We start from the raw sequence: 26,362 nt of genomic DNA, 5'->3' as shown, positions 1-26,362 counted from the left end.
GAGAGGGGTCGGTGCGCACCGACCCCTCTCGCTCTCCAGGCTTCAGCGAAAGCCTGCATTCGCCCCATAGGACGCACACACATTTCCCCTTCATTTTTGGAGGGGAAAAAGTGCGTCCTATAGGGTGAAAAATACGGTACTTATAGTCTTCCCCACTATGGTGAGATGCATTGTATTTCGATTTGAATTACTGTATAGTAATAATTTCTACATTTACTTCTATACTAGCACACACAGGATTTATGCAAATTGGGGCTCTCAGTTTTTAGCGAAGCATCAGAAAAAAGAGTTATTTTATGGCAGTGCATAAGTGAGCATCATCCAAATGCCAACCTCTGCTTTCTAGTTCCTTTTACAGGTGTTTCCGGTGGGCAAGGGGTTTATTCCCAGGCCGTGCAGTTAGTTCCAGCCGTACTTAATCCAGCCTCGGAAGGAGAGGCCTCCGGCTTGAAGGAGCAGTGAGAAAGTAAGGGGGGGGAATAAAGAGGGAGAAAGGAGGCGGTCGAGTGTTGAAACAAGCTAGGAACTGTCTTCCAGAGCTCCGCAACTGTCGAGGACCAGGCCTACCCATTTGCTTATCACATTTATAACACCACATTTGTCCTCCAAGGAGCTCAGGGTAGTGTAAATGGTTCTCTCCTCCCATTTTGTCCTCACAACAACCCTGCGTGAGGTAGGTTTGGCTAAGAGAGAGTGATTGGCACAAGGTCCCTGAGTGGGGATTTGAACCCAGGTCCCAGGTCTCAGTCTGACACTCTTAACCAGGGGTCAGCAACCTTTTTCAGCCATGGGCCGGTCCACCATCCCTCAGGCCATGTGGTGGACTGGACTATATTGGGGGGGGGGGGAATTGAACGAATTCCTATGCCCTACAAATAACCCAGAGATGCATTTTAAATAAAAGCACACATTCTACTCATGTAAAAACACCAGGCAGGCCCCACAAATAACCCAGAGATGCATTTTAAATAAAAGCACACATTCTACTCATGTAAAAACACCAGGCAGGCCCCACAAATAACCCAGAGATGCATTTTAAATAAAAGCACACATTCTACTCGTGTAAAAACACCAGGCAGGCCCCACAAATAACCCAGAGATGCATTTTAAATAAAAGCACACATTCTACTCATGGAAAAACCAGGCAGGCCCCACAAATAACCCAGAGATGCATTTTAAATAAAAGCACACATTCTACTCATGGAAAAACCAGGCAGGCCCCACAAATAACCCAGAGATGCATTTTAAATAAAAGGACACATTCTACTCATGTAAAAACATGCTGATTCCCGGACCATCCGTGGGCCAGATTGAGGAGGTGATTGGGCCGCATCCAGCCCACAGGCCTTAGGTTGCCTACCCCTGCTCTTAACCAATGCACCACACTGCCTTTCCGGTGTGTGTTCCCTCACGCGGAAGTTACCTATGAGTTCCCTTCGTATCACCAGATAAGAAGAGCACTCTGCGCCTGTGACGTTAGCGCGCATAATTCCTCCGATTTGAAAAGAAACTTTTATGGAACGTTCCATGCCTGGCAAATCAGCAAGGAGAAAGGGTGGAGGGGAGTTTGGCCAAGGTTGCTGCTGCTGCCATCTTGGGACCAAGCAGTATTCATGTTACAGCGTCTCAAGATATCAAGTGCAAGAATCCCAGTCTCAAGTACTATCGCAGGAAGGAGAAGTCCTCTGACTATGAAAAGCATTGTCCGAAGGAGCAGCACCAGATAAACATCACCTAGCAACCAGCAGCGCTGACACACAGTAACCTTCAGGGAGCCCTGGAGAAACACAAAGGCTTTTTGTGCAGAAGCCTTTAAGAGCATAGGTTGGGATTATTTTCCTAATTTAGGTGCCAAATTGGGGTCTTAGCTCGCACAACTTCTGGGGGGGGAAAACTGGTTTTTGATGTGGAAACCCACCCCTGTTAAACTCTCTGCTCAAGGTTAAACAGGTCAAGGTAACATTCCTCGCTTTGAAGTGGTTATCCCGTGTAAATAAGTAGAATTAATCCAGTGTATGGAAGGATGAGAATTAAAGCTTCCTCTTTCTCATGTTACTGACAGGGGCTGTGGGTGACCAACACATCTGGTGAGATACAGATATTGTTCACGCCAGCTCCACACCCCAATAATCACATTTACAGGGGGGGGGGACACACATCACCACACACATTATAAATAGAAAGCCCTCCATTTGATAGTAAACTACTTTTGGGTTAAGCAAAGACTTCTTAGTACAAGAAGTTGGGCCTACAACAAAATACTGCAGCATGGAGTATGCCTGTTTGTTTCTTCTCAGCCAGCCAGTCCCTTTTTTCAGATCACTCCATTCTATTCCGCTATTCTGCCATCGCTGTTTTCTGTTCCTCTTCCTCCACAGAGACACACACATGTTCTGTGACTTCCGGACATGCTGATTCCCCATTGGGCTGTTGGGAGGGTTCCCCCCTGGGGTTTTCTTTCCTCCCAAGACTTCGCTACTTCCCAAATACTTTCCTTGTGTGTGGATGGTGGCAGTTTTGGCCATCTAATTGGGCCCAGGCTTTCCCTGCCCCATAAGGTTAGATGTTTCTGTACGTGTTTGATTCCTCTGACTTTTATATGTTTCAAATGTGTATCTATATCGCTGTTTTACTGGTTTTCAGTTTTGTTTCTTGTTTCCCTGTTAAATTGTTTGTTTTAAACTGTGCACTGCTTAGCTGTTTGGTTTTTTTAAAAAAAATATTAAGAGGTATATGAAAGCTTTTAAGTAAAAAAAAAAATGAAAGGCACATGGGAAATGAGTTTGTTGTTGGTATACATGACTGCAAACCAGCTGCAAGCTTCTCCCTAATATTTTGGTTCTATGCCAGGGAATTTTTGCAAAAATAAAAGCTGCAATCCTAAACAAACTTGCTAGGCAGCAAGCCCCGTTGAACACTGCAAGATATACTTCTGAGCAAACATGCATAGGATTGCACTATGAAGCTGTGATTCTCAACTCACCCATAGGAGACTAAACCGCACCGACCAGAGTGCAACCTCTGAGTCAACATATTTACTAGTGCACTTTAACTCAGGTGCATAACTTCTATTCACAACTCGGAATTCACACTTAGCAGAGCAGATACATCATTTGTATACCTTAGGGCAGGGGTAATCAGTGTTGTGATCTCCAGATGTTGTTGAACCACAGTTCCCATCAGCCTCTGCCAGCATCAGTAATGCTAGCTGGGGCTGTTGAGAGTAGAAGTCCAACAGCTGGAGTTCACTATACTTACTACTCCTGAATTAGGGTTTCAACTTTTGATTTACTTGAATGAAAGCCCTGTAAAGCCCTACATGGCCCTGCTGATGTTAGAGCCTGATTTAGAATAATAAAACACAAAAAGCAATCATTAAAAAAACAATTAAACATTGATAGAATTAAAACACTCTCTCTCTCTCTCTCTCTCTCTCTCTCTCTATATATATATATATATATATAATCTATTAAAACCATACAAAACAGCATGGCACCAGTCCTTTCATTAAAAGCAGATAGTTCTCAAAAGCCTGATGGAATAAGAACAACTTTAGCTGCTGGTGCAAGGGCAACAAGGAGGGAGCCAGTCTAGCATCTCTAGGGAGGGAGTTACAAATCTGGGAGCAGCCACCGAGAAGGCCCTGTTCCTTGTCCCTACCAAGTGTGCCTACCAAGGCATACTCATTTGAGGGGATACGGTCTTTTAGGTAGCTTTCCTTTCCCCACCTCCCCATTACATCCCCCCAAAATTCTTAGATCTAGCAAGAACATCCTGTAACATTTGGATCAAGCTCTTACCATAACAATGCAAGGAGGAGGCTACAATTCAAAGGTTTAAATAAATGTAAACTAAACAATAAAATTATTTCCCTTTTTCCTAGAAAGAATACTCCCTCCAGCCCAAGTGTCACAAGGAAAACGGGAATCATGTTATCAATGGCTCAGGTGAGTGTTTGAGATAACTACGAGCCCAGGTAATGGGGACTGCTTCTGTAGCTGGGCCAAAATTTCTGAGACTTTTTCTTCACATAAGTGTCCTGCCCCCTTCAGAACTTTGGATGTAGTGTTATACTGAGCCAGACCATTGTTCCATCTAGCTGAGCATTGTCAACCCTGACTAGGAGTGGCCTCGCCAAGATTTGAGAACATAATGGTGAACTCAATCTCCAAATGGTGTGAGATTCCGGAGGTTCCAGGCATGTACCCAGGGATCGATCTCCTTGGAATGAGGGACAGCAGAGACTGTGGTGTCTTTGGAATATCTGGTTTATTTATACCTATATGAAACCTGAAATATACTCGGAGTCCTGTAGTGATTTCATGCTCTTTATTGCAGCTTGTAAAACAGTGATTGATTTGCCCCCCAAACCTCAGGCTTTTATATACATTATTTACACAATGAGTCCCGTCCGATTGGCTGATTCTGCTTCCCTCCTGGAGCCTGATTGGTCTTTTCGTGCAGGCCAATCGGATGTTGCATTCTACGATCCTACCAGCCTAATAGGCTGGTTAACTTAAGCTTGTTGCATTCTAGGATCTTACTTGCCTTACTTGCCTATTGTTCTAGGATCCAAGGTTAGTACATAACAGAACCTGAGCCTACAGTGGAGGGGCTAACACCATTAACACCCCAAGAAGGCCCTGCTTCTCCCATAGCCACAATCTTGGATTCAAGCAACAATCAAGCATGTCTCCCTTCTCATGCTTCTGCCTGCAGCCTGCTTCCAGTTCAGCTCTCTCTCTCACACTGCCTTTTATCTTTCTCACTACCAGCCAGGCGAGGGAGGGAGACCCACCCATTTGCCCTTCCTTTCTTATACCAGCGATCCATACATAGTGGGAAGGTAAACGGCGTTTCCGTGAGCTGCTCTGGTTCGCCAGAAGCGGCTTAGTCATGCTGGCCACATGACCCAGAAGCTCCCTCGGCCAATAAAGCAAGATGAGTGCCGCAACCCCAGAGTTGTCTGCAACTGGATCTAATGGTCAGGGGTACTTAGGTTGGTGGCTATCACTGCCTCCTGTGGAAGCAAGTTCCATAGTTTAACTAGGTGCTGTGCATGAAGATGTGCTGTCTTTTATCTGCACTGAATCTTCTGGCGTTCGACTTCAGAGCAGAGTGCAAGCAACCGCAGCAGAGCAGTCAAAGTCAAAGTCCTCCATGATGTAAGATAGGCAACATTTTCTGTTTCTTTCAACATAGAGGCAAACACAGAAACGCCGGCAGTGGTTTAATCCCCAATGATGCAACAAGCTGATCGATACAGAAGTGCCTCACCGCCGATTAGCGCGAGAATAAACTCGCTTTCTAGCTGAAAAGGCTGGCTGCGGACTTCCGGGTTGGTGCCTCCGGCAATGGCGGAGCTCCTCCAATCGGGAGGAACTTGCTCCGTGAAAAGCAGGGACTGACCGCCACGGTGAAGGCGGAGACCCATAGAAATCACAGGCGGGAGAAGCCTGTGAACCTGGGATTCGGCTGGCACCCTTTGCGCCTCCCCTACTCGCGGGCAAACCCTGTTTTGGGGATCCGGAGCAACGTGGGGTGAGCGGCGCGGTGCTTTGAATCGACCGCTTCTTTCACGGAGTGAAGCCGCATTGCTGTTGCCGGAGAGCACTGACTTTTTCCTGTGGACAATTGGATTTTAAACGACTACCCGTGAGTAGAACGGAGAATTGGATCTTGAAACACTTTAATTTGGCGCCAAAGCGGGAAGGTTCTAAACAGGAAGTCCGCCTCCCGTTTTTGTAAATAGATTGAAGCAAAGACGTTACAAGCTAAAGTCTTTGAAAGCTTTTGATAAAGGATTAGATTCCCACTGGACAAAAAATATAACCCCTCTTGGAAGCAGGAGAAGAGGGGGGAAGTTTTGGATCTAGTGTGCCTGCAGAAGAGAAGAAAATCAAATTGCCACTGCTCTGAACCTGGAAAAGGGCTGCCAGATGACGTTCAGGGAATGTTTATTGACAGAATAGATTTGACAGCTAGCTAAAATAAGAAAGGCACTGCTTCCATTGTCCTCTTCTGTGTTTAAAAATGGAGGAAAAAGTAACTGAAAATTGAAACTATTGTTATTTGCTTGAGTCGTGCTTGAAAGAATTGATACAAACGGAGACTGTTTCCCTCTAGAGGGAGCATGTGAAACTGTTACAGGAGTGCAACAGGGAGATCTCCAGCTGCAAGATAAGATTCTGAAAACTAGAGTCTGACCTTGGACCATTCAAAATGTTGATAGGAGAAGCTATTGTGACTGTATTATACAAGATAAACTACTCGCTGGAACAGCTCCATAAAAAGACAGATGACACGATCTCCAAAATTGACAACTTGGAACAGAATGTGATTAATTTGAGTCAAAAAGTGAGTGCCAATACAGAAACAATTCAGGATTCGGTACAGGAACATATCTTGGTTGGACAAATGGTGGAGGAAAAGGAGAAAGCTGATGATGTGAAAATGGTGGAGAAAAAGGAGAAAGCTGATGATGTGAAACCAAAAATAGTACAAGCGGGATCCTTAATTTCTCAGAAGCAAATTGAGGATTATAAATTGAGGTCTTTCATGACTGAATCTAGCAAAAGTCAAATTTTGAGGCTAGGATCCCAGCTTGGATTGAAGAAGGAAAGTTGGAAAGAACCCTCTATCCAGGGATTGACTGACTTTGGGGACATGGACCTGGGTTTGGAGGAGCTTGAAGTTTTGGGGGTCGCTAGAATTGGAGGAATCCTTAAATACGTTCTGAAACACTCTATGGACTTTATTTTTAACTTTGGAAATTTGGCTGAACTGTCCAGAAGGAACAAAAGTATTGCTAGGCTGGAGTTTTCCCAAGATTTGCTCCTGAGCATCAAAGAATATGAAGAAGACCTGCAGAAGGGACTTGGAAGAGATTTAAGCACCTCGGATATAAAAACACCAGGTTGATGGATTATATGGAACTGACGGAAAGGACTGGCAGAATCCGAAGCCAGGGAGAGGAGATAGTGGAAGATTATTGGAAAATTTAAAGTGTTTATTTAGAAATTTTGTTAAAGTAATGACTGTTAGAAAATGGTGGAATGATATTTTATGGATTTAGCAGAAATGCTATAAGAAGTTGGGTGTATATAAGTAATTTACCTTTAATGGGAAATAAGGTTAAAGAATATGTTATTTATAATATGACAGAAAATAGAGAAAGATGGAAAGGATTTGCTGAAACACGTACTAGAAGTGGGATACAAGAAGGGAGGTGTGAGGAAGTCAAGGAAACAAGGACAGAGTATGGAAAAGGAGGGATGTTTTTAAATTGTTTTTGTCTTGCTTTGTTTAGTTTAATGGGTTTAGGGTGGGTTTGTATTGTTTATATATTGTATTGTTTTTGTTTTTGTTTTTTCTTGTCTTTTTTTCTTCTTTCTTTTTTGTCTTTTCTCTCTTTCTTCTACTTTTTTGTAACTTTTAAAAGCAATAAATATTATTAAAAAAAAGAAAAGAAAAGGCTGGCTGCATGCAGAAGGTTCCAGGTTCCCTGGAAAAGTTCTCAGGTCTCAGGTGCTGTGAACTGCCTGAAACCCTGGAGCTGCTGCATGTCAAAACAGGCAATGGAAAATTGGTAACTCGGAAAAGACGGCATCATCTCTTCATAGGCAACTACTGACTTTGCTGTGGAACATTAAATGTTGAGCTTTGGTGCTGGAAGTCCATTGGGGAGTTTCTTGAACCTTGTAGTATCATGACCTCACTCTGCCAACAAATGCTTCTGTTTATTTTAAGACATTTCAAGTTCTGCTTTTCTTGGAATGATCAGTGAGGCTTGCACACAAACATAAAAGTAATGTCAACAACAATAAAGCCACAGTAAGAAATCCACATTTTATCTTTTTTCAGAAAAACAAAACTACCCTCTTGAAATACAAATGGCGTTCAGTGTTTTCTAGAACAGGGAAGCCCAACTTTTCATACCAAGTGGGCCACAAAAATACTTTAACACAGAACCCACAGGCTGAAGACTGCCTTGTACAGTGGGTGGGAGCGAGGGCAAAATATGACATGCTGCCCCCAGCCCTGGAACTGCCTTCCCAAAGCCATCTAAGCATGGCATCTAGCTTTGGGAAGGAGGCATAAGGCTCTGGTGGGGCCCTAGAGCCCTCACATCTCCTTTTCAAAGCTGGGAAAGCACTAACTAGGCTTTGGGACTAGCAATGACAAACCTAGACAGCATCTTAAAAAGCAGAGACATCACCTTGTCAACAAAGGTCCGTATAGTTAAAGCTATGGTTTTCCCAGTAGTGATGTATGGAAGTGAGAGCTGGACCATAAAGAAGGCTGATCGCTGAAGAATTGATGCTTTTGAATTATGGTGCTGGAGGAGACACTTGAGAGTCCCATGGACTGCAAGAAGATCAAACCTATCCATTCTGAAGGAAATCAGCCCTGAGTGCTCCCTGAAAGGACAGATCCTGAAGCTGAGGCTCCAATACTTTGGCCACCTCATGAGAAGAGAAGACCCTGGAAAAGACCCTCCCAAATTTTTGGACTACAACTCCTATCAGCCCCAGCCAACATGACCAACAGACTGACTCGCCAGAGTGGTTTGTTCTCTAGTTCTACATGGAGCTACCTTTGAAGGTGACTCGGAAACTGCAACTGGTGACTGGCAGCAGCCGCTGAGACCATATAACACCGGTCCTGAAAGACCTACATTGCCTCCCAGTACGTTTCCGAGCACAATTCCAAGTGTTGGTGCTGACCTTTAAAGCCCTAAATGGCCTCAGCCCAGTATACCTGAATGAGTGTCTCCACCCCCATTGTTCAGCCTGGGCACTGAGGTCCAGCACCGAGGGCCTTCTGGTGGTTCCCTCGCTGCGAGAAGTAAGGTTACAGGGAACCATGCAGAGGGCCTTCCTGGTAGTGGCACCCGCCCTGTGGAATGCCCTCCCATCAGATGTCACGGCAATAAGCAACTATCTTACTTTTAAAAAACATCTGAAGGCAGCCCTAGTTTTTAATGTTTAATGCTGTATTGTGTTTTTAATATTCGGTTGGGAGCCACTCAGAGTGGCTGGGGAAACCCAGCCAGATGGGCAGGGTATAATAATAATAATAATAATAATAATAATAATAATGATGATGATGATGATGTAATGGATGATGGACACTGTAGTCCAGCAATATCTGGAGGCCACCAGCTGGGGAACGACTGCTTCACTCTCATAAGAACGATGGCAACTAAACTTTGCGCCAGTTGCAGCTTCCAAATGTTTTTGTCAGTGAAGGGGGAATGAAGGATTCTTTAAATGTCCCTTAGCCATTCACATGGCATGTGAGGTATTGCAAAGCGTCATCTTCACTCGTAGGTGTAAATTAACAGAGAACACGATAAAAAGATCCTTATTCAGCTCATCTCACTTCCACTCTGCAATGCAACACCTTTGCAGCAGCTGTTAACACACTTCTTTTCAGGTTAAGTGGAGGGTAGTCATTGGTCCAGACCATGATGCTAAGCTACTGTTCAAGCTAAGAAGCAACACAGGAAGATACAGAGGGCTATGTAAGTCATTGCTAGCACCCAGAGGCACAAGGTTGCGCCCAACATTGGGGAGACCCATTGCACGTGTGTGACCTCACAAACTGGCGTATATGACTATGGGAGAAACAAAGCCTTCTTGGGGTGTTAATGCCGCAAGCCCCTCCTTTGTAGGCTCAGGTTGCATATAAACCATATATAAATAAATAAACCATGAATCCTAAAGACACCACTAAAAAAATGTGTACACAAGATGCTGATGAATTTTCACGTGGACTGTAAGGAAGAAACAGAATGCAGACGGATGTGGAAAAATAGGAAACTGAGAGAAACCAAAATCGATTGATTGATTAATCCATCCCTAGTTGTAAGTTACATGGCTTACTATTGCTACTAAACGGTGAATGTTTGGGAAGAACCTGGAATTTGTACCCTGTACAACATGTGACCCAACAGGAGCTAAGGCAGAAAAGCGGGGTTGCCATATTCCAAAGCGCAAAAACCTGGACACATCTAGGGCACGCCCCCCCCACCATCCTGCATCTCCGTCGCTTGCCCCCTCCCTGCCGCTGACCCCTTCCTCGTCCGCCTGCTTGCACCCTCCTTCCTTCCCCTCTCTTCCCTTTACTGTCTTTGCCCTCGTGCTCATGAGACACTGTGTCTCCAGACGATGGGAGGCTGGAGGCCCGTGCAAGGCCTGGAGGCCAGAGGAGTCATCACCAGACCTAGCGCTGCCCCCAAAATAAAAAAAAAGTTATTTAATGTAAAATACAAAAATCCACCCAGAGGGGCATGCTGGGCCCCCAAAAGAAGCCATGTCTGGGAAAACCTGGATTTATGGCAACCCTAAGGAAAGGTCCTACCCTGCCCAATTACCTCAGCGATTGGGACCTAGCATCAGCCCACCACTTTCCTCACCTGTTGTTGTTGTTCTTGGTCGTTAATTAGCATTTATACCCTGCCCTTCTCCTATAAAGTACCCAGAGCAGCTTGCAGAAAAGAATAACCAGAAAAGTTTAAAAAAAAAAAATAACGGATTTTGCTTACGGGGGACCAGACATGCTACACAATGCCCTCTTAATATGCCCAGAGGCACTTGTTTTACCTTTAACGGGCACATGAGGCAGCAGTATTTGCCAAAGGATTGCAGGTAGGGCGGAGGGCCCAATCCAGGACACCGGACCTGGAAAATTATGTCAGCACATAATAATTCCCAGTAAGCCTTGGCAGCCAGAGTTTGTCCCTCCCCCATTTATATATTTGCACATATAAATATAAATTATCACGTGTCACATTGTGTTAAGGTCCTGTGTATACCCAAACTCCTTTAAGCACCTAGCAGCACTCCTCCTCAGTGGTGAGCGGGCTGTGACCCAGAAACAGGGACTCATCACCACTTAGCTTATTTTGACTGAGGACTGGAGGGAACCATCAGCTTCCAGTGTTGGGTCTCCAGCAGTTGTAGAACTACAACTCCCATCATCCCTGACCGCTGGACCTGCTAGCTAGGAATGATGGGAGTGGTAGTCCAACCACAGTTGGGGTTTGAGAAACACTGGAAACGACTGCGGTTCAATGCCAAAGCACCTGTTTTGTGTGCAGAATGCCCCTTATTTATTTATACACCAGCATCTCCAGATTGGCTCCTGCTATTTGCAGCCCTACAGAGCCACTGTCACTCAGTGTAGACAATAGTGAGCTTAGATGGGCCAACAGCCTGAGTCAGGATGAGGTAAACTTCATGTGCTCCTATGGCTTTGCCCAACAACTTGATCTCTCTCTCTCGATCTCTCTCTCTATCCTGAGGAACAGTCTTCAGAGTGCACCTGTAGAACAAAGCAGTCTCTGGCTGCTGTGACCTGGGTGCTAATTCTGACACTGGCACCTGCTATTCCAGGCGTAGGAGGAAAGCTGCAAATGTTCCTGTCTAAATTGCCATTCTAGCAACTCCTCAGCTCCTTGAAAGCCGGCTTCTATAACTCATTGTTTTGCACCACGCTGCCCACTTGCTAATTTACTTTCCACCTCCCAATATGTGTGTGTGTGTGTGTGTGTGTGTGTGTGTGTGTATTTCCTGAAATAATAAACACAAAACATTCTATTTTAGCATTGAAGGCACTGACAAAGTTCACAGCACGGACAACAAACATAGTGCAAAAGGGAGTCTATAGTGGCCCCCTTCTTAAGAGGTGTGGGCTGATGTGCTTTCTCTTTTTTTGCACAGTAAGTAATGTAATATATTACAGGATCTGAGGGAAATGGTTTTTGTTAGAGCAGAATGTGCTTGTCAGCAGGGGAGGGCCGCAACTATACAGCCGCTCACAGGGTCACGTGACCGCTTATTCTCGTTGCCTCTGAAAAGGTCTTTGCAGAAGTGAAAGAGCTTAGCAGTATACTGCCAAAAAGTCATGCACGCTTAGAAACATGCCGAGGTGCGGGAAAGAGGGAGAGGCTTAAGGCAGTGCCAATGAGCTGAGGGAGAGAGAGAGAGAGAGAGAGAGAGAGAGAGAGAGAGAGAGAGAGAGAGAGAGATCTGAAAGCCTAAATGAGCCAGAGGATGGAAGACCAGGTGAGGATCCCACCTGGGGCGACGGGACTTTACAGAGCAATGCTAGTCAAATCAGGTAAGTGCAAACATGAGGGTGCTTTCTGAGCAGCACAGTGCAAGATATCTATATGACACTGGGTTTGTAGCAGAGCAGGCACACACCCACACCTATTTTCTTTGACAACAGGGATTGTAGATCTCACACTGCCTAGGAATTTCTCTCTTGGATTGCAGAACCCCTCTTGTATACGAATGGGTTCCCCTTTTGTTTCTCGTCGACCTCTGAATTTCGCTATCCTGAGATGTCCGATTTTGGTGGCAGATTCTTTTAAATCTTTCTCAGCTGCAGAAGATTTCGCTGTGCATAGTTGTAGCTTTACACAACTTGAAAACTTATCAGCCTAATTGCATTTAGAAATATATTTTCTTTCTTTCTTTCTTTCTTTCTTTCTTTCTTTCTTTCTTTCTTTCTGGAAGACTGCCAGCAAATAAACCCTTGCTGAACTTTCTGTGACGATTTGCTCTGCGCTGTCAGCTGGGGCTGAGGGAGTGACCCCTGTTTCTGCGAGGTGTCTAGTTAATTATCTAATTAATGATGACGCAGTGATGCAAATCGGTAGTTTTTGTATAGTTCCCGGACACCCGTCACCGCTTAGCAAAAGTAAATAGTTGTTTTGATCATTTAGATTACATAGTATTTCTTCATATTGAGTATATCGTATCAGCAGGACTGGAGAGATTCGTTTTATACTCTTTAGAGGTGGGGAATCAATATTGCTGCACTGCTTCGTTGCAGTTATGTTTTTAGAAAAATATTGCTGGCTACTGGAGTGGTTTTGGTGAACAGTAGCATGCTTGACATTTCAGAGAGGCATTTAAAATCATTCGCTGTGTTAACTCATCAGGGGAAGGAGAAATATGTAACTTGGCGTGTTTATATGACTGCTGTCTTTTAGACCTTTCTTTTCCCAGAGAAGATAGAGCTCCGCACTCACTTAAATAGGAAGTTGGATTGCACCGATATTAGCTAAGGGTTGGTTCCCATGTGCATAACCTGGTTTAGCCAGGTCCGTGTGCAATAGGGTTTAATCTTCCTTTACCTCGAGACCTGATAAGGAGTAAGGACGATGACCCAAGATGAAGTCAGCCTCAGTTTCCAGACGCCTTGCTGCATTATGAATACGGGCAAATTAGATGTGGTTAATTATTTAATGTTTCACATGCGGACCGCACAAAGGGGGCTCGGCCCTTCCTTCGGGAGCTTTTGTTCCTGAAAAAAAAGGGCATCGCCTGACATTCGGGTGAGTGACGGGAGAGCAAATGGTGTCCCGTCAAAAGTTATGCTCAGTTTTTTTGCTGGCAGATAACAGGCATGGTGTGGGAATCTCTGCGCAAGCCAAACTCCCACAAGCTGCTGAAGCAAAAGCTCTGTGATTAAAGGAATAGTTCAGAGTCACTGTTGGCTTAAATGGGCATATCGTGCGAGAAGTTTGGAGATGATTGGATAGGCAATTAATTGCAGAGACAATTGGTTGAAAAGAATTAAGGGTCACCAAGGTTTGCATCAGCCTACCTAATCCCCAAACTCATGCGACTCCATGCCTACAAGAAATTCCTTATTCAGGGAATTAGGAAGAGGAGTGACTGTACTTGCACAGGGCTGCCCTAGAATTGAAGTACCCATGCATGTAGGAACTCTTATGTACACACTGAAAAGCATGTAAAGCTTTGGCCTGGAGTCCGTGTAGTTCAGTTCACAAGCGTGGAATCTAGTTCCTCATTCAGTATCTGTTCTGAATATCAGAGCTTTGGTTTTATTTATTTTTTAAAGAAAAAGAATCAAGGTCCTAGACCTCATGATTGCAAAGAAATATTGTTCATGGTATAGTGGTACCTCGGGTTAAGTACTTAATTCGTTCCGGAGGTCCGTTCTTAACCTGAAACTGTTCTTAACCTGAAGCACCACTTTAGCTAATGGGGCCTCCCGCTGCCGCCGCACATTCGGAGCACGATTTCTGTTCTCATCCTGAAGCAAAGTTCTTAATCCGAGGTACTATTTCTGTGTTAGTGGCATCCGTAACCTGAAGCGTATGTTACCTGAAGCGTATGTAACCTGAGGTACCACTGTATTTGATTAGCAAATACTCCAAAGCTAGAGTAGGAATGTACCTTAGGAGACAAGGCATTAACTGTTTCTCCTAGTCCTTTATCAGGCTGAGTATACAGTATAAGGTACATTTAAAGCACATGGATCTCCCCCCCCAAAGGATCATGGGAGCTGTAGTTTATCCCTCACAGAGCTACAACTCCAAGCATCCTTAACAAACTCTCCCCATAGGTTATAGTGGCAAATTACCTCAGTCCCCATGCATTCATCCCATTGCTTTTCAAAATAAATAAAAAAGCTCAAAATGTTGGCTGTGCAACAAGGTAAGTAAACAAAAGAAGTAAATTTATGCACGTGTTCTTAATTTGCAAAATTTATTGGGGCAAAAACTCCAGGTTGCAATACTGTTCATCATCGTCATTATTATTTATTAAATCCGTATACCGCCTTTCTTCTAAAGATAACAGGACAGTTTACAACATTAAAAAAAACATAAATACAAAATGCATAGCATAATAACAACAACCCCCACCCACAAACACATTTAAAAGGCCATGTATGATTTAATCAGCCAAGGCCCTGCTTATAAAGCAGTATTTTCACCTGATGCCTAATTTTTCGTAACTTTTGAGCATTTGCAAACCCTTCCTTGTTCACAGATTCTTTTGCTCGCAGAATACAACGGTTCCCCACCCGTGTTCCAAACCTCCTACCAGCTCCCTGCCTCTCTCCAGCACAGCCCTGCAATCTTCTATATCTCCCTTTCCAAAACAGGACCACAGGACATCCAGCTGCCAGAGGTCTGGTTGCAAAGGTTGCGTCCATTGCATGCAGCCTAATTAAGAGACTAAAAAGGGCCCTGTTTCTGGATTATACAAAAGGCCCATCAATTCCACCGTACAGTTCCCCACACGGTTGCCAATTAGATACTGCTGGGAAGCCCTCAAGCAGCGCTCTTGCCGGCCGTTGCTTCCCACTGAGTGATATACTAACTCTGAAAATGGAGGTCCCATTTTGCCGCCGCGACTGACAGCCACTGATAGACCCATCCTCCTCCTCCACCACCACTCATGTGTCTTATCCCCCTTTATAGCCATCCAAGCTAGTCACCACCAAATTCCGTACGTTAGTTTGAAGGAAACAGGGCAACGTCGGACATTGCCTTATAGCTCAATATTGCCCACGCTGACTGGCAGTGGGCATACCTGAAGGAGCGTCTCCACCCCCATCATTCAGCCCGGACAGTGAGATCCAGTGCCGAGGGCCTTCTGGCGGTTCCCTCATTGCGAGAAGTGAGGTTACAGGGAACCAGAGAGAGGGCCTTCTTGGTAGTGGCGCCCGCCCTGTAGAACTCCCTCCCTTCAGATGTGAAGGAAATAAGCAGCTATCCTATCTTTCAAAGACATCTGAAGGCAGCCCTGTTTAGGGAAGTTTTTAATATTTAATGCTGTATTGTTTTAACACTCGATTGGGAGCCACCCAAAGTGGCTGGAGAAACTCAGCCAGATGGGTGGAGTATAAATTATTATTATTATTATTATTATTATTATTATTATTATTATTATTATTATTATTATTATTATTATTATTAATGGGCAGCTTTCCAGGGTTCCAGTCAGGATTTCTCCAGTCTTCCTCACCTGGAGATGCCAGGGACTGAACCTTTTTCATGCAAGGCAGATGCTGTATCACTGAGCCATACAGTCTGTATAAAATATTTCCATGATAATAATAATAATAATAATAATAATAATAATAATAATAATAATAACAACAACAACAATAACTATTATTACTATTATTATTATTATTATTATTATTATTATTATTATTATTATTATTATTATTATTATTTATACCCCCGCCCATCTGGCTGGGTTTCCCTAGTCACTCTGGGTAGCTTCCAACAAAACACTAAAATACAACAACCTATTAAACATTAAAAGCTTCCCTAAACAGGGCTGCCTTCAGATGTCTTCTAAAAGTTTGGTAGCTATTTTTCTCTTTGACATCTGCTGGAAGGGCGTTCCACAGGGCGGGCGCCACTACCGAGAAGGCCCTCTGCCTGGTTCCCTGTAGCTTTGCTTCTCATAGTGAGGGAACCGCCAGAAGGCCCTCAGCGCTGGACCTCAGCATCTGGGCAGAACGATGGGGTGGAGATGCTTCTTCAGGTATAAGCGGCTCGCCATGCCGATCAAGGGATATCTGCCATGTCACCCCAGGGATGGGGCTTTTATTGTTTTTGTTTGTTTGTTTTACTACTTTTAATGATGCGGGGAAATTGTCCCTTTTCCTCTGTGTGTTAAGATCATGTTAAGACCTTCAGGTGGCAGCCCTAATCAGATAATGTGGTGATAAGCAGAAGTGGGGGAAGAACAGGTTCAAGGAAAGGAGGCTGAGGCAGAATGTCTTGGCCTGTGGTGTGTGTTAGTTCCGCTGTTCAGTGCATTCGCCGTCTGAGGTAAAGAAAAGCTGTTACTTATCCTCATCCTTTGCTTTAAAAGGTCCAATGGTGCCATCCAGAGACTACAACTCCCATCATTCCTGAGCGTTGGCCATGCTGGCAGGGGCTGATGGGAGCAGGGCCGTCTTAACCATTGGCGCTAGGGGTGCACAGCACCCAGGCGCGGGCTCTCAGGGGCGCCAGGCTGAGAGTCCAGGGCCGAGTGTTGGAGTCCAGGGAAAAGCTGCCGACAGCCGAGTGGAGCAGAGCCTCTTCTGCTGCAGGCGGCTCTTTCCCGGACTCGCCCCCGAACTCACACCAAGCTGCCCACAACAGAAGAGCCTGCGACGCTCCAGTGGGCTCGGCTCGGCTCGGCTGTTGGCTCTTGCCCTAGCTGCGTGGCGGCTAACTGTTTCAGCGCTGCGCCCGGAGTGCCGTGTAACATTGTGGGCGCTGCATGATGCATCCTGTTGCATGTGCCAAGCTGTGGGTTCCTTTGCTGGCTTTTCCGCTGTTGACGCACTCTCCCAGCGCCACCCAACGTGGGGTGCCAGCGTGAGAATGCAAGTGGCAGCGGAGGAAACATCTCCAGCTGGGATCTGCCGCACGCCAACAGTGCCGCCGGCAGCAAAAAATCCCAATGAATAGGAGCATGCGGATCCCGTCCAGAGATCTTTCCTCCACTGCCACTTGCATTCTGCGCTGGCACCCCACGTTGGGTGGTGCTGGGAGCATGCGCAGACAGCGGAAAAGCCAGTAAAGGAACCCACAGCTTGGCGCACGCAACAGGGTGCGTCGTGCAGTGCCCACAACGTTACACGGTGCTCCGGGTGCTGTGCGTGCAGCCGAAACAGCCGCCATGCAGCGGGGGGAGTGAGGCAGCGAGTGAACAGCAACCTGGGGCGCTGGACGGATCTTTGCACCCCAGCGCCGCATATGCTTGAGACAACTCTGGATGGGAGTTGAAGTTCAATGAAATCTGGAGGGCACCAGTTTGAAGAATGCTGTGGTGCATTTCTGTTCACATGCCTAAGACAGGTGTGTTACTGAGGCACTAAATCAAGCACAGAATATAAAGTATGTCTCTGGCAGCATACGTACCCTACCTTTAGAGCACATGGCTTCCCCCAAAGAACACTGGGAACTGTAGTTTAGTCCTCACAGAGCTACAATTCCCAACACCCTTAAAAAACTACAATTCCCAGGATACCTTGTAGAGATGCGCTTTAAATGTGCTTAAAAGTATGGTTTTTACACAGGTTCAATCTAACAATGAGGCTGGGCAGGAGGTTGCCTAGGTTGCAGGTTATTTCACATTTCTCGCCTTCAGTATTCTCAAAAAGGCATTCATAATGAGGTTTGGGCATTATGCTAACTTTAAAAGCAAGGGGATTAATCGACTCTTCAGTTGGCAAACCACCCTAGCCCTAATCTTTCAGAAATCTGACTCTCTTCTTTGCTGGTCTGCGAATACAATAAGGCTGCAATCCTAAACACGTTTTACTAGGCCGTAGGCCCCATTGTACAAAGCACGTTTGCTTGCACTGTGGAAACTGCAAAGCAGAACCTTCAGAAACAATGGGGGGGATTGTGTGCTGTGAAGTTTTGCCTCTTTTGTGTCAGCTTGCGGAATGGAAATGAAATAAATTATCAGCCACTCCTCAGCCGCATGAAAACTATCTCTTGGCATTTGGCTTTTTGACACAGTGGAATGTGTATCCTGTTTGCAGACTTGAAAACATGTCATAACAGTCCAGATACACTTGGTGCCCACAAAATCATATGGGTTTTTATCACCAGCCCCCCACAGTAACCCACTTACCTGACCACAAAATGTGGAATTAAGGACTGGGGTCCCGCCTCTGACCACATACTCAAAATTTGATTTTACTACCAAACTGGCCTCTTACCCAGTTGCAGCCTGTTATGTAAGGGCCTTGGCTCCATGGGGGGGAAAGCCCTCTCCATCCTAGGCCAGTCTGTTTGGGAATTCCCCCAACTGGTCGCAAAGGAGGGCAGGACAGCCTGTCATCAGCTGGAATTCAGGTTGGCCAATCATTGGCCAGAGAGGACAAGGCTTGAGTGACGGACCAAAATGAAGTCCTCACCATCTTAATTTAAAAGGGGGGACACTGCCCTTTTTTTCATTTTGGCCATCTCTGCCTTTATTCATTCATTAAATTTCCATCAAAGGATCCCAGGCTGGCAAACCTCAGAGCTGAAGGCAATTAAAACATAGTTAAAATAAAACATATTTAAAATATTTAGAACATCTATGAACATTTAGAAACAATCACATACCCCCACCGTTACAAATTTCACGGTTGCCATGGCCTGTGTCTATCAGCCGTCAGATGCCTGGGTAAACAGGAATGTTTTTAAAAACCACTTGGAGCCACTGCCAAGAAGACCCTGTTGCAGAGGAAATCCATCCAGGCCGTAACTTGAGGCACCACCACCAAGAGGGCCTCTCCTGATAGTTGTAGGGCCCGAGGTGGTTGATATTTAAACAATCCAATTTGCTAATCTACTGCAAATCCTTTAGAGATCAGTCACTAGATCCTGATCTACCCATACCATGGAGTGTGAGACTGAGCTGCTAATTAAACCAATTAGGCGTAAGCTTCATTGAATTCAATGGGGTTTACTTCTAAGTATACATGGTTAGCTAGGATCGTGCTGTAAGTCAGCCATTCCCGATTGTACTGTAACTGAGTTGGGCTTCAGCAGACTTGTAAAATAGGGATATTCTACAGCTTCAAAATATCCACAGTGCTTGGTATTCCTGCTTTTCAAGAGGAGGGGAGGCACTGTCCTTCATTCTCTCTCTCTCTCTCTCTCTCTCTCTCTCTCTCTCTCTCTCTCTGGCATTATTTCTAAAATCCATTTTATTTGGACAAGGCTTTTTTGACAGAGTTCGGAAAATATCAGATTTGGTCACCGAAACCTTGAAAAGGAGGAGGGAGAGTTCAAGTTGGCATGGAAACCCTTTTGTATTTAATATCTGTACTTTGGCAGGCAAAATGCTACTTTTGTTTAATGGCCCACTGTAATGTCAGCTTCTTGGAAACACCAACTGTGTTAGTCAAGGAGAAAAGATTCGAAGTCTCACTTCTCAGGGACGTATATTGTCTCAGTACTTGAAGTAATGCCCCTTTCTCTGGAAAGTAACCTGAGAGCTTCAGTTTGCTGTTAAAGGAGAACTGGGGCGGCTGTTTCAGAAAGCACTATTGCAAAGGGCTTTACGACAGCATCCGTACGCCCTTTTCAGCCTCCAGAGACTGAAACAGGAGCATGGGGAGTTGTCTTAAAAGGCCTTAGCAAAAATGGTATTTGAAGCAGTCCCAGGCTTCTCCTTTAAGAGAGCAGGCAGGTACTGATGGTGGGGGAGATAAGGCTCCTTTCTCCTCTCTTGTCACCCACCTACCCACTTGCTTAAAGCAGAACTGTTTCAAAGAGTGCTTTTGCAAAGAGCTTTAACGCCGATGAGTAGGGGTGAAATTCTGCTGCCTTGGCTGTTTCCTGCTGGGAACATGGTATGCAGCTAATGCAGGACTAAACCCTGACCTCCCACCCATAAACTGACCAGTGATGTCAGCTGGTGGGCAGGTGGGTGTGGTTTGGGGGAGATGGCCTTGCAGGCAAAATTGGACCTATTCTTGGGTCAGGACCAGCCTGTGGGATGACTGTTCCCCATCCCTAGTATACAGGATATCAGTGGAGGGACAGGGACTACTGGAAACATGAAAATAAACTAAAAATTAATGGACTGCATTCAAGAAGTTCATTGACAAAGTTGTGCAACAAGATATTAAGGGGACCGACTTCCAATTTAAGTTAAATCAAATAAAATGGTCTTGATTCTTGTCCAGTGGTGGTGTATCGCCTCTCAGCGGGGAAGTCCTTTTCCCTTTCTTTCTCTTCTTACAAATAATGAGGAAGATACTCTATCATAGCACTGTTTGCACTAGGCATTGAGGAGTACCACAGCCCTGGCTACTTATTTTGGTTGCAGCTTTTTTTTAAGTAAGAAAAACTGTGAAATAGTCTGTTGCTTCATCTGATGTGGTAAATCCACTCTCTCCAATATGGTAATTCACTCCCTCCAACGTTAGAATTTCGCCTTTGAGGGCTACTTTTGCTTCGCCCTCCTGAAGGCATAAAAAAATCACTGTCCAATTACTTTAGTTTAGCGCTAATTTAAATAGTGGCTTCAGGCAACACAGCATATAGCGCTGAGTTACCCAGCAACACCCTACGCTGTGGCCAAAACCCTTCAATATTGTTCAGTCACAAATCAGCTCTGTTCAGCCAAGGTCCCCTGAAAAATTAATTAATAGCTTGCTCTTTGTAGCTTCTTGCCATTCTGTTGCTTCCTGTTCAGTATGACTGTGAAGAATAATGATTAAGTACCTCTTAATTAATAAGCTCCTCCACTGCAGTAGAGCTTTGACTACATCATCTTCCATTTCCCCTTTTTCTTAGGTAGCTAAAACAATATAATTTTGCTACAAAAGAAAGAAAACAAAATGTAATAAAAGAAAGCCAGCCGTTAAAGCTTCTCCCTGCAGTGAACAGAACCTGACTAATTAAGGAGCAATTAGTCACTTATCGCCCAGTTATGTTGAACAGGAAACAATTAAAGGAGCAGAAACCAAGCTTTTAACTAAAGAAAAGTCTGCCGTACAAAACGTCAGCATGAGAGACAAAGGATGAAATGGTGAAAACGGCAATGATCAATTGGGCTATAGATGTGGGCCACAATATGGAGTTAGATTTGTGGGGGAATCTGTAGGAAAAGAGGATTAAAATTCACGGCGTGCTATGTCTCTTAAGAAAAATTATTGGAAAATGATTTACAGATCGTACCTGTTGCCAAATGAATTAGCGAAAATGTCAGAATCAGGTAAATATTGGAAGTGTAAAGGTACAGATGGAACCTTTTGTCACATGTGGTGGACCTGTAGAGTACTTACCGGTAAATAATATTGGGAAATGATATATAATGAATTGAAAAAAATATTTCAGAAGACCTTTCCAAAGAGGCCTTCCTGTTAGGAATAATGAGGTCCGAGGTACCAAGTAAACAAACAAACAAACTTGTTTATGTATGCCACTACAGCAGCGAGAATACTATATGCACGAAAACGGAGAGAGGAGATCGTACCTACGAAGGAGGAGTGGCAGATGAAATGGAATACGCAGAATTAGCAAGAAGAGGAAAGATTTAAAGAGGAATGGAAGCCGTTTGTAGACCACCTAAAATACCATTGTAAAAACGTTAGAACTTTAGTCGGTTTGGAGTAAGCTCAGCAGATATAGCTTATAATGAGAATTTGAATGTTTAAATAGTTAGGAAAGATAGAATATGCAGCAGGAATGGGAAACTTTAGGGAGCCATGGAAGGATGGAATAGAATTTTGGATTGACGTAATGTATCTATTGTTTCTTCTCTAGTTCTGTATTTTGTACTCTTATGAATTCATAAATAAATAAAACAGTCAGCAGTGCTTTGATACTGGACAGACTGGGTCGCAATTACATTTTGTTGTGGGAGAAACATGGAAGGAAAGCATACATTGTGGGAAGAGCTTTAGCTCGGGGATAGAACAGTTGCTTTGCATGCAGAAGGTACCAGGTTCAATACCCGGCTTCCTCAGGAAGGACTGGGAAGAAAGCTGCCAGTCAGTGTAGACCAGGCATCCCCAACCTTCGGCCCTCCAGATGTTTTGCTCTACAATTCCCATCATCCCTGACTTCTGGTCCTGTTAGCTAATAATAATAATAATAATAATAATAATAATAATAATAATAATAATAAATGTTTATTTATACCCCGCCCGTCCCGGTTCAAAAACCAGGCTCAGGGCGGCTAACAACAAATTTAAAACACTTAAATATAAAAGCAGCATAAAATACAGTATTAAAACATGAATAATAATAAAATTCAAAAATCAATTTAGGGGAAATAAGCATTAGATAATCCACAGGGCTAGCTGGCTGAATTGGTCCTACTTGGGCCAGCGAGGAGACCAGGGGAGAATTAGCTGTGGTGTCTCAGAGCGGGTGATCTTCATAAAAGGGGAGGGGGAGGGAAGGGAAGGGAAATAAAAGATCAGGCTGAATTCAAATTAAAGGCCAGGTGGAATAGCATTGCCTAACAGGCCCGATGGAAGGAGGTTAAATCCTGAAGGGCCCTAGTCTCATGGGACAGAGCATTCCACCAGGTCAGAGCCATCACTGAAAAGGCCCTGGCCCTGGTGGAGGATAGTCTGACTTCCTTAGGGCCCGGGACCTCTAAACTATGGTTATTCATGGACCTTAAGGTCCTCTGCAGGGCATACCAGGAGAGGCGGTCCCATAGATATGAGGGCCCTAAGCCACAAATGGATCATGGGAGTTGTAGGCCAAAACATCTGGAGAACCGCAGGTTGGGGGTGACTGGTGTAGACAGTACTGAGCTAAAGGGATCGCCAGTATGACATAAGACAGCATCCTATGCTCCTAAAGCAGTGGAAATGCAGTTTGACGGCCATGATGTGTTCTGGAGTCTCCGTAAAAAAAAAGTTGAGTAAGCAAAATATAGCACTTCCAGAGAAAAGGTTAGTGTTGAAGCTACCTTCGTACCACAGTGCAAAATCCTGGTCAGCAACACATTTCTAAAGATATTAGCAGAGCTGTACATAGGCGCCGACTCCATGGGGCCTGAGGGGGCTCGAGCCCCCTCAAAAAAAATTTTGGGGGGGCTCAGCCCCCCCAATAATCTCGGGCGCCCTTCCAGCAGAGCGCCGCCGCCGTCCCCGCCTCCTCCCCACCTGCTCCCTCGCCAGCCAGCCAGCCAGCCGCGCGCCCTAATCGGAGAGCCCCGGCCGTCCCCCGCAAGATTAGGGAATCCCCGGGGGCGGGGGCTCCTGCCTCGCTGCTTCGCAGCACCACCGCCACTGCCAAGGCACTGCCGGAAATCCCGCGAGAACAGGGGAATCCCAACTGGCCACACCTCCCAGCCAGCCAATCGGCTGGCTGGGGGGCGTGGCTTGCCCTATTTAGGGCTGGAGCCACTTTATTTGCATATTCATGATCTTATTTATTATTCATGAGCTTTCCCGGGCCCCCCCAATATTTTTTATAAGTCCGCGTCCCTGGAGCTGTAGGCAGTATGGTTTAATAGCTGGAAGTATCAGAGGAATTGATTATCCTCCTAATTAAAAAAGATTTAAAGAAGTGGTGCTTTTAGCTTAGATAAAAACATCTATTGATGGATATGAAAAATTTAGGAGATCAAGAATTAAATTCCCAGGTGTCAGAAAAGGTTATTTATGTATGCAACTGCGGCCCATGTTTCGGTAGTCCCAAAATGGAAAATGAGCGAGGTCCCAACAAAAGAAGAATGGCAATTTCAAGTTGACAGAATACGCACAACTTGCAGACTTAACATATAGAATAAGAGAACAAGAAGAGCATATGTTTAAAGAAGATTGGAAAACGTTTATTAAATATATGGGAAATAATTGTGTACAGCTGAAAACACTGGCAGCATTAAAATAAATTCAACAGTGTAAATAAGTTGTGTAATAATGGAAAACCAATTGGTATAGTTTTTATAAAATATGCAGGGATATAAGATATGCAAAATGAACCATGGAAAGAGAAGGGAGGTCATTGATATCTTAAGTATGTAAAAAAATTATCTGAAATTGTAAAACAGAAAATTTAATAAAAATTGTATTTATTTCTTTAAAAAAAGAATGATGTAGAAAATTTGCTTAGGGAACATTTATCATCCTCTGTCAAAGCACAAGAACTTGCACTCAATAGAATTAATAGGCAACAGCTTTAAGCAAATGACAATGCTTCTATATGCAGCCTATTTTTATCTTGCCACAAAACATGGAAGTGGCCTTTTTAGAGTGATGCTTCTTTTTAGAAGGCTGGGGGAAAAAATAGGTTCTAATTTATTATTATTATTATTTTTAATTGAATTATCTGCTGTCAGTCTGCCATCAGCAGCATAGTATCCTGGGCTGTTCCTCACAACTGTGGAGAAGCAGTTGCTGTGACATCATCACTCATGGGTTGGGTTTGAGCACAACCCTTCTAATGCCTCAGTATATAAATATGTAGGGACGTGGGTGGCACTGTGGTCTAAACCACTGAGCCTCTTAGGCTTGCCGATCGGAAGGTCGGCGGTTCGAATCCCCGCAACAGAGTGAGCTCCCGTTGCTCTGTCCCAGCTCCTGCCAACCTAGCAATTCGAAATCACGCCAGTGCAAGTAGATAAATAGGTACCGCTCCAGCGGGAAGGTAAATGGTGTTTCTGTGCACTCTGGTTTCCGTCACAGTGTCCCGTTGCACCAGAAGTGGTTTAGTCCTGCTGGCCACATGACCCGGAAAGCTGTCTGTGGACAAACACCGGCTCCCTCGGCCTGAAAGCGAAATGAGGGCCACAACCCCATAGTCGCCTTTGACTGGACTTAACCATCCGGGCGTCCTTTACCTTTTTTACCTATATAAATATTTGTGTGGCAGCATGCAGAGGTTGAATTTGACTCAGGGCAGTGTGTAGCTGCCTTGCCATGGTCTGATTTTCCTGAAAACTCAGCACAGGCCAAAGACTCAGCCACACTGAGTGGTTCTTGACCAGAACACTTGGATGTGCACATGTGCTGAGAGAACTGCATTGGCCGCCAATCAGCTATTGGGCCATGTTCCGGGCCTTGTTGCTAACAAATAAAAGGCCCTGAACAGCTTTGGGACCAGGTTACCTGAAAGATTACCTGCCCCTGTATTGACCTGCATCAATCTGTATTAGTCTGACCCTCCTTGTCAGATCTTCCTTCCCTAGCAGAGATCGTTCACATTTTAAAATGCTTCCCACCCCCACCCCCCACTTCTCCTCCAGTTGCCATGGAGTCTAAAACATTACCAAATACCCCAAACAGATTGTAAATGATTGCCAGTGTGACTAATCTAATTCTGTCAGATGTGGTCTTAAGACTAGTTTGAACTGCAGTGGGCTTGGCCATTTATCAGCATAGAGATCAGCATCACCAGCTGCCCTGATTTTGCTCTTATGAGACAGGTCTGTAACAAGAAGGCGTTGCTGCCATCTTGGTCCAAGAGACCATGATCATTGATATATCTGTTATTGGACTTAACATTCATTGGTGGAAAGGATGGTAGGGCTGTTATATTAGGAAATAAGGGACCCAGCTATATAGCTGCAAATGAAACGTTTTGAATGCGTCATAAAGTGCAGTATACAATTGTGACACCAGATGGCGAATGTGAGCTATAGCAAATTCAATGAATTTTTCAAAACGTTTTTTTTAAAGCATTTTCACAATGTTTTTAATGTGCGTGTAGATTCCACCCAAAACTGCAGAATGCTTTGTACTCTGAAAAGTGCTGTAGAAGGAATAACGTTGCTCCTTTTGAAAAGCAAAAGTGAATGAGGGAACAACGAGGTTTTCAAGTTTGTCGGTAAGTGATCAGAAGAGGGGAAATCAGAGAAAGAGGAAAATAATCAAGCAGAGATTGGACGCAGCTTCCCTTTTCTTTGTTGGGCCTTCCTACTTCATGCTTTGCAAGATCGTCTGCATTCTAAAGCTAAACGTTGCATTTTATCAGCCCAAAGGTCGTGTGCTGAAGCTTATTATGTTTGCAAGCTGAACCGTTACTGAAATCAGTGAAGCTGACTTCAAGGGAGTCGTGCATAGGATTACAGCCATGTTGATCCTAATAAATGGGGTATTATTATGTACT

The 26,362-nt window shown here is 44.6% G+C and overlaps 1 protein-coding gene and 1 long non-coding RNA gene across 2 annotated transcripts in view; both read left to right on the top strand.

The window, feature by feature from the left end:
- Positions 1–5,321, top strand: part of LOC308581723 — a 48,347-nt gene extending 43,026 nt beyond the window's left edge. The window contains exons 2-3 of the long non-coding RNA XR_014005215.1: positions 3,884–3,947; positions 5,203–5,321. This is a non-coding gene — a long non-coding RNA (uncharacterized lncRNA). The remainder of the gene's footprint in view (positions 1–3,883; positions 3,948–5,202) is intronic.
- Positions 5,322–11,791: 6,470 nt separating this feature from the next.
- Positions 11,792–26,362, top strand: part of FAM107A (family with sequence similarity 107 member A) — a 35,135-nt gene continuing 20,564 nt past the window's right edge. The window contains exon 1 of the mRNA XM_081184389.1: positions 11,792–12,126. Within this exon, the coding sequence (XP_081040515.1) occupies positions 12,048–12,126 (79 nt within the window). The 5' untranslated portion in view covers positions 11,792–12,047. The remainder of the gene's footprint in view (positions 12,127–26,362) is intronic.

This window comes from Podarcis bocagei (genome assembly GCF_964188305.1).
Source record: "Podarcis bocagei genome assembly, chromosome: 2".
In the NCBI taxonomy this organism is placed as follows: Eukaryota; Metazoa; Chordata; class Lepidosauria; order Squamata; family Lacertidae; genus Podarcis; species Podarcis bocagei.
Note: the sequence above shows the minus strand (reverse complement) of the source record. Positions and strands in the feature narration are given on the sequence as shown.